General features: G+C 38.9%; 1 protein-coding gene across 1 annotated transcript; it reads right to left on the bottom strand.

The window, feature by feature from the left end:
* Positions 1 to 2,771: 2,771 nt before the first annotated feature.
* On the bottom strand, positions 2,772 to 8,295 carry nod2 (nucleotide-binding oligomerization domain containing 2; the record flags this gene model as incomplete). Its single annotated transcript, XM_082503291.1, is given in 12 exon segments — positions 2,772 to 3,779; positions 4,007 to 4,090; positions 4,204 to 4,287; positions 4,425 to 4,508; positions 4,583 to 4,666; positions 4,746 to 4,829; positions 4,913 to 4,996; positions 5,146 to 6,919; positions 7,175 to 7,301; positions 7,437 to 7,490; positions 7,787 to 8,262; positions 8,265 to 8,295. Coding segments are annotated over 12 exon segments (3,039 nt in total). The 3' UTR covers positions 2,772 to 3,706.
* Positions 8,296 to 8,606: the final 311 nt, after the last annotated feature.

The following is an 8,606-nucleotide window of genomic DNA, read 5'->3' as shown; positions in this document are numbered from 1 at the left end:
TGTTCATTATCTAAACTGGTCAACCCTGTGCTGTCCCTCTGATCTACTAATTTCTAATCTTGTCCATTCGGTTCTCCCCCAATGAAAATCTTAACATCTTCAGCTCTGCCCTATGCCTTTTTGTCATTGCCACCATCTGCAAACCATACATAATAGCAGGTCTCACTATCACTTCGTAAATCATCCCTTTCATTCTTGCTACTATTGTTCACACCAACTCTCACCTCGACCCACTCCCGCCTGCATACGCTTTTTTCTCCATTTCTCTTGTGCACTGTGCATTTCTTTGAATGGTGGACCCCAGATATTTAAACTCATCTACCTTCACTATCTCTGCTCCTAGCATCTTCATATTTAGAAGTTGTCTAATTCGTCTCTCTCTCATTCACACACAAATTCTGTCTTACTTCTACTGACTTTCATTTCTCTTCCCTTCACCTACACCTCTCTTCACCTCTCCAGGTTCTTCCACCTGCTCTGTACTTGCATTACAGATCAGTACAGATCAGACTCCTCCATGAACTCTTCTGTCAACTTACAACCATTTGGTCAACCTGTGTTGTTTTTAAATGTGCTTATGAATAAATTGATTGATTGATTGATTGATTGATTGATTGATTGATTGATTGATTGATTGATTGATTGATTGATTGATTGATTGATTGATTGATTCCCACCCCAACCTGAAACACATCTGTCTCTCCTACCGCACACCTCATTAGTGTCTTACTGTCTTCATACATACTTCTTGGCCATTGCCGACTTTCTCATACAGTACCACAGTTCCCTCTTGGCACCATCAAGTTTGTTCAGTATGTGACCTAAATCTATATTTCTATAAAACAAAGGGGGAATGATGTGCTGCTGCAATTTCAAGTGTTTGCACTACTGTCTGGGGCCTGTTCATGAAACAGTAACCAAAATAAGATACAACTCTTAGATCATACCATTAAAAATATTTTGCTTGTCATGTCATCTTAGGGTGAAAAGCATGTCTCAGATCAGTAGTTTGAGCTCCAGTTATGGCTTTTTTTGTATTCATTGCTTTTTGGACTGACTACTTGTTACTATTTTTCTAAAATATAGAATTACTCAGTTTCAACTATTACTATTCACAGTATTGTGACCATTCATTTTTTTTTAAAGAAAATGACTAACCTACACAGCATGACTACTTTTGTTTTACAATTAGTACAAGGTGAACTCTCTGAAGCAGCTTTCTTGTAGTTTTTTAAGCAGTCTTTTGGAATAACTCTCCAGGCTTCTTGAAGGACATTCAAAGCTCTTCTTTGGATATTGGCTGCCTTTTGTGTCAAGCTGATCCCTCAATGCTTCAGTAGGGCTCTGGGAAGGCCAATCCATGACTGATGGTGTGTTATTCTATCTAGGTCTGCTTTTACTGCATTGCCAATGTGCTTGAGATCATTGTCGTGTGATCATTGTAGTGCATTATTTTAAATCTGACAGTATTTTTCTGTTTTCTTTATATAATCATTTTTGACAAAATGCCCAACATCACTGGTTCAAATGCAGCTGTCTCTGAAACACAGCTTTCGCAAAGGTTTACAGATGGCTGTAGAGATTCACTGTTATACCTCTTTCCCTCCGTATCTCTTTTCATGCATATATACTGTTGCTGATTTGAAATTTAAAAAATACATTTGGTTTGATCAGTCCATAAGACCTGTTTTACACATTTTTAGTCCAGGTTTTTATATTCTGGCATAACTCAGTTCTTTCTCTCTGTTTCCCTTCTTTGACTGAGACCATATAACAAGTCAACCACCCTACTATGCCAGTAGAGGTTGAATTAGCTCCAGAATTTAAATATCTTGGGGTCATTATAGACCCAACATTATCCTTCAAGAGTCACATAAATAAAGTGTCCCAGGTACTTAAATTTAATGATCGAAATTTTAATCATATACGTAATAATTTAAATATGAATGTTGCAAAAACTTACTTTTACTCAATGATCATCTCTCATATGGACTATTGTTTGACGTCCTGGTCACTTGCTTGTCCAACAACACTTAAAACTATTGAAAACATTTATAAAAGAAGTTTAAAACTACTTGACAAAAAACCAACTTCCCACCACCACTGTCATGTGTTAAAAAAACATAAATTACTGAACTTCAATAACTTAGTGAAACTTAAAAGAGTGTGTTTAATATATAAAGTCTTACACTCCCTTGCTCCACCACCACTAAAGCAGTTCATTAGGCATAAAGAAAGCTCAGACAGGACCACTCGAGCTTCAATCCAAGGAGACTTGTTTATACCCCACAGACGGACAGCATTTGGGCAGAACGTCCTCTCTGTTAAGGGCGGCCATCTGTGGAACAGTCTTTCTCAACCCATTAGAGAATGCTCGACATTCAATTTGTTTAAGGCAAAGGTTAAAAACTGGTTATGGACAAATCAAGTGTGTGATCATGTATGAGTTGTATAGTTTTAATGTTTTATTTGGGAACAGAATGGTGTGTATGTGTAAGTTTGGTGATGGAGTTTTTATTATGAATGTATGATGAATTTTTATGAATTATTATGTCTATTTTTTATGTTTAAGGACAACAGATGGAAATTAGCCTTTGGCTGTAATCTGGCATGTTTACATTCATGTAAATTTTTTTTTTTACATTTATGTTCATTAACATGCACTGTCCTAAATAAAATAAATAAATAAATAAATAAATGTTCTCACCTTATGTGAATCTGATTCAAGTACTTTAGCTGCATTTATTCAATCAGGATTAACAGAATGGGAATTATCTTTTTATAGGATGTTTTTTTAATTACATATCTGCTTAATGAGCATTATATTAAAAGACAGAAAATAGAAACCAGTTTACACACATGACAAAAACAGGTAACATAGACAGCATAAATATAGTATATAGTGTAAAACAGAATACACCCAATTTCCACCAAACATTCCACAGAGTTGTAAACTCATTCCTACAACAAACAACCAGAAAAAAAACATCCAACAAAATGTGCTCTATAAACTTTTCTGCTGTGATAAGTTTTAATAAACAAAAATTGAAACTTGTCATGTCAGTAATTTCTCCTTTTAACTTGCACAACAAGGACTGTAAGAATACTCTTTGTAAATGTCCCAGACAGTTTTCTGTATCAGTACAGTAAAAACATACATCTGATCTGATACAGAAAATTGTTTTTCTTTTTTTCCCACTCCAAAACAGCATATTTGCCTCTGCCCTTCTATGCAAACTTCAAATGTAACATTTTTTGTAACCTTAAGACAATGTAACTGGACATGTGTAGCTGTTTCTGACTGAAGGATATGAAGGTGTTACAACTCTTCCATAACGGTAACCACAGACTATACAGTCTTACATTCTGTAGTAAAATTTCACACCTCTTTCCACTAACAACTACAAAATAAAATAAAGAAACAAAAAATAAAAATAACACTTCTGCTGTTACTATGAGTAGTAGAAGTTGTGTTGGTGATGTAAAAGGTAGTATTTGTTATGGTATAAAGCAATGCCACACCACTTCCACCTATAAAAACCCAATAAAGAGGTGTATGTATTTTGCAACCTTGAAAAAACACTGATCCAAATTTTTTTAAACCCTATTACACATATTTTAAATCTCAAATAAAAATAGAAACTATTCCTGTAACAAATAAAATACATTTCTTGCAAAGTAAAGTCCTTTGCCACTGTAATACAAATCAGAAGATCAGTCTTGATTCCAGTTGCTTCATTTCTTCTACATCCTCCAAACTGAGATCATTGTTTCTTAACCTATAATGCAAAAAGAAGAGACAGTAGTAGTAAATAAATGAACAGGAGACATGGGAACAAAAACAAAGAAAAAGAATATTCTAGCTTACACCAAACTGATGCATTTTTTTCTTGGCACTGAAACTGACAAACAACTTGTCTGGATGCAAACAGTCCAAAAGTGGATGCTCTAAAGAATATAGGGAACTTTGTATTCATGAGTGTCAGGCTTGCTGAGCATTACATACCATACCGATGTCACATATGTATTGTGTTTAAGGGCTTGAATCAGACATTCAACCCCTGTTCTGGTTATGCAGTTTTCTGTCAACCTTTAACAGGAAATAAGAGGGTGGAGCATTTTAAGCACTGCTGTGCAAGCAGTGGTTACCATCAAACCAGACTGCTATTGGTAATCTGCATACAACTTGTGTCTAACACTTACCAAAGTTCCTGCAGTGATGTGCTCTTCCTGATGAGATTAGCGAGGGCACATGCTCCTGCACTCCCTACACCATTGCCTACCAGGCTGTAAGCAAAATGTGCAGGGATGCGTTTTCAAAAACAACTGATAAAGCATCCTAACATATCATGTAAATAGCACATTCATGGTTTTCATAATGTGAAAGTTAAGCAAACATGTTCCAGAATTATTGCAAATCTTACCTTAGCCACACCAGAGAGTTGCTTTTCTCAAGACTACTAGCAAGGGCCTCAGTTCCTGCATCACCTATCCTATTGCCCCATAACCTGGAAATGCAAAGAAATACTGTAAATGAAAATTCATCAACAATGAAACATGACATTTTATGGGAAACACTTACCCTAAGTACGCCAAGGTTTGATTGACTTTCAGTCCCTCTGCCAGCTGCTTTGCTCCTTCTGCTGTTATGTTATTGTTGCCTAGCCTTGAAGAGAAGAAGGTTATTTGTTAATCTTTTGGTCATTGGGCCAACAGTAGAGTCACATTTGATGACAAACGCTGACCTTAAAGAAATGAAGACCTGCTTGGTCTTCAATAAATAAGAAAAATCCTGCATGCAAGCATCAGTTAATTTGTTGTTGAAGAGCCTGGAAAGAAACAAAAAGATTTTGAAAGTTGGCTGATAAAATTTAATTTAACTGGCAGTATTAATCATCTTGATAATACATACGCAATTTTCTGAAAGCTGTCACACTGGATGACTTTAGCAATCAGTTTGCGGATGCCCTCATCTGTAATGTTGTTATTTCTGAGGCTAAGGAAGGAACAATAGGCATTTCAGAATAAAAACTGCTCCTCTCTTAGAGTGAAAGCAGTTAGAGAGTTTGTTCACTCTAATGAATTGGCGTTCAATCTATTAACCAAGGAAATTTAACAAAAGAGAAATGTGTAATTTCCACTTACTAAAGGGAATTGCAAATGTGCATGCAGGGGAGAAGCTGTTCCACTCCAACATCACCCACAGAGTTGTTGTCCAGCTGGAGGCCTACAGGATTTCTTAAGTGCTGGAGCACATAAGCAAGCGCAGTGCACTCTACAGGTCCGATATTACAGTATGTCAATTTCAGATGGTCCACCTCCAACTTGCTCATAGCATCTTTAGCTATCTGACTCTCCTGCATCTCATAGAGGCATTTTATAAGCCACACAAAGTCGGGCATTGCATGCATGCTCTTCTTTTCCCCTTGTACAGGTTGGGGAATGGACCTAAAGTGTTTCTGAATGCCTTTGGAAAGGCATTTTGCCACCTGTCTGGCCTTTTTTTCCACCGCAGCGCTGGGGCAGCAGTGGAGCCACAGATTTTGATGGCGCTGGGACAATAGTCCAGACACAAACATGGCTGTGATTTGCAGATTTGGTGTCTCTGCTGCTTTACTTTCCTTCTCTGAAGCTTGCTGTTGTTGATCACTGGAAGGCAAGCAGGCTCCAAAGCAGACACGGGTCAGACCTGTCTCCCTCATGTTCTCTAGCTCAAAGAGCTTTGGGATAACTGAACGGTTAGTGTTACTTGACAAAACAATGAAGAGAGCAGCAAAGAAACATTGCAATGTCACATGACTGAATTCATAGCACTTGGAGTGGGTAGAGGACATATCTTTGCTTTTTATGAGAAAAACCATGCAGATATCCTTTTCAGTTACACCACATGCTTCAAGGTCTGTACCTGAAAAAATATAACAGGTGGATCTTATCCCCTCAAATGCAAGCTGTCCAAGAAGAAGGACTGTTTTTAGGTGCTCCTGTAGCCAGCCTAAACCCATCGTGCTCTTCAGAGGACTTTGGTGCTGGAGAAAGTGCTGTAAGATCATCAGGTAAACATCTGTAATTGTTTTGGGGCTGCCTTCTCCACAGCCCAGCAGCTCCTTGTGGCACTGTGAAACTATCCAGCAGAGAACTGGACTGTGACAGAGTCCAAGTAAAGCTGTGTTCGCCTGCATTGACTCTAAAACCTTAGCGGCTACAGTGGGGTCCCTGTGATGTTTCCGTACAAAACAGTCAATCCCAGCTGGGGAAAACCCTTTCAGGACAACCTCTTTGCGTAGGTGCTTCTTTAACAATGGGCTCACTGCTTCTGAACGGCTAGTGACCACTTTCTGCACCCCCTTCATGAGGGAACCCTGGATTAAGTTGAACAATAATACATGAACAGGTGCACGCTGGGTGGGGCAGCAAACTCTGTGTTCATCTGTAAAGCTCTGCTTGAGCTCATCCAGGCCATCAAAAGTGAACAGGATTTGATGCGGGTGGTCCAAGATGAACTGGAAAATTTCTTCTTGATTCCGGTCTGGCCAGCAGCAGTGCTGAAACAACAACTCCTGGACTGACAGTTCATTGTGCTCTGAATTCAACCTACGACAGCTGAATGGAAATAGAAGGAGAAAGTCTTGAAGGGCTAACCCTCGAGCCCAAAGCAAGTGCAGCCTCTGGAGAAGGGTGCTTTTTCCACTGCCTGCCTCCCCAGATACTAGCACTGTGTCGGCCTCCTCATTCACTATACCCGCCAAACCAACGATGTCTTCCAATCCCAAAGGTCCATGGGCATTAACTTCAGCTAGTTCCAGCTCACCGTCAGTGTAAATGTCATCAAGAGACATATGGCTAGTTCCCCCATAAGTGCTGAGAAAGCAGGCCTGAGCAGACACAGAGCTGCTCAGCTTCTTCTGGTACTTTAAAAACTCTGTGAAAGAAAAATTTGTGAAGAACAGATGGAATGAGTGAACAAGTCATCATTTCATACATCCTGTATCTCTTTGGTAAAATGTGGAACATGCATAATCTTGTAATATAATCTGCCAATTTTGTGTTTCAAAGTATAACCAGAAACCTTCTGTATTTCGGACATTATTCCCATGAGGGTGATCAAGGATAGCTTTACTCATAAAAACAATACATATTGCTGCGATTTTAAACATTGCTTTTTACAGTAACAGACCTTTGGGAGGAGTCAGTTCCCTCTGGTTAAGTGGCAATCCAGGTTCTTGTTTTTGGTGAATGTACTGCAGGAGAACCGATGCTGCTAAATCACCTCTGGATCTAACATGGTCAAGCAGACGCCTTGCCTGATTGATCACATGGACATGGATGAAAATAATAAAAAGTTTATTTTTGACAGTTATTTGGATTGTTGCAGAGTTATATAAAAGACCAACTTACATATTCATAATCTAATAATGCAACAGCAGAAAGAGCTTTACCTTGCTTAGCTTAGCACAAAGACAGGCAGCAAGTGGTAAAAACCTTGCCTGGATCTATACAAAGGCAGCAAGATATGTTTACCAGTTTTCTTTATATTATTTTATATTACTTGTATAATTACTCAGGAATATCAGAATAGTATTAGATCTATTTAAAGTATAGTATTGACTGATAAAGTAACATAAAAAGTAACAAAAATACTCCAGCACTTCTGTCTGTATGACATCTAAGTATCAGGAATTCAGAAATAATGACAAGCTTCATTCCAAGACAGTTTAAAGGTAAAGAACAATTGCATGAAGTTGTCAAACCACATTTTAACAATGTGACATTCAGGTGCTTACAGTACCTGTTGGGTGGGAGTATATATAGGTAACCGCACTTCATCACAATCAGCTGAAGAAAAGTGACCCGAATCCAGCAGAGCTTCTAGAACACCATCAACACAGCCCTGAAGCTTGTGGACAAGGCTCGGTCGTTGAGCCAGAAGAGTTTGATTAGAAGTGCTCTGACGTTCATCGTTTTCTTCTAGATTTGAGCAGGATTCGGAGAAAGAGAGCCCCACTGCCTGTGCTTCAGGCAAAACCAGTTTGAGAGCATGTAGAAAGAGCCCACATGTGTCCACACCCTTTGTATAGACCAGATCAAGCAGCTGTCTTGCATTGGTATACAGTGTTCTTCCTGGTACCTGTATGTTCTGGTAGTCCTCCCATATGAGCGCCCCCTGGGCAAGCAGTATATCCAGAACCCTCTCCAGATGCTCAGCTGACCCACTGCTGCACAGTGCATGCAGTATCTTCGTCCTTTGTTTAAGCACTAGTTCCTCGGCAAGCATTCTTTCTCCATATCAGTGCCCATGCTCAGGGACATTCAGTTTGTGGTTACTTCTGCTTCTTGTGGTGTGAAAACCTGTCACAGCAAATGGCCAAATGTCAACATGTTACTATGGGCCAACTAGAGCTTCCTTCTTTCTTTTCTAACTGTTTTAAATACCATACAGCAGTACATGTCATTTTGTGCGTCTTTCTCTTAAGCCATAACAAAAAGTTAAACCAGAATGAAAAGAATATATGGCTACCATTACATACACATCAAATGTGTTGCTGGTCCCTTTAAAACATGTACAAGTACGGAATAGCCGACTAAGCGACCTCAATTGCAGACGTAAG

Source organism: Aulonocara stuartgranti, assembly GCF_965226115.1.
Source record: "Aulonocara stuartgranti genome assembly, chromosome: 1".
Classification (NCBI taxonomy): domain Eukaryota; kingdom Metazoa; phylum Chordata; class Actinopteri; order Cichliformes; family Cichlidae; genus Aulonocara; species Aulonocara stuartgranti.
The sequence above is the reverse complement of the archived record's forward strand: the minus strand, read 5'-3'. Positions and strand labels throughout refer to the sequence as shown.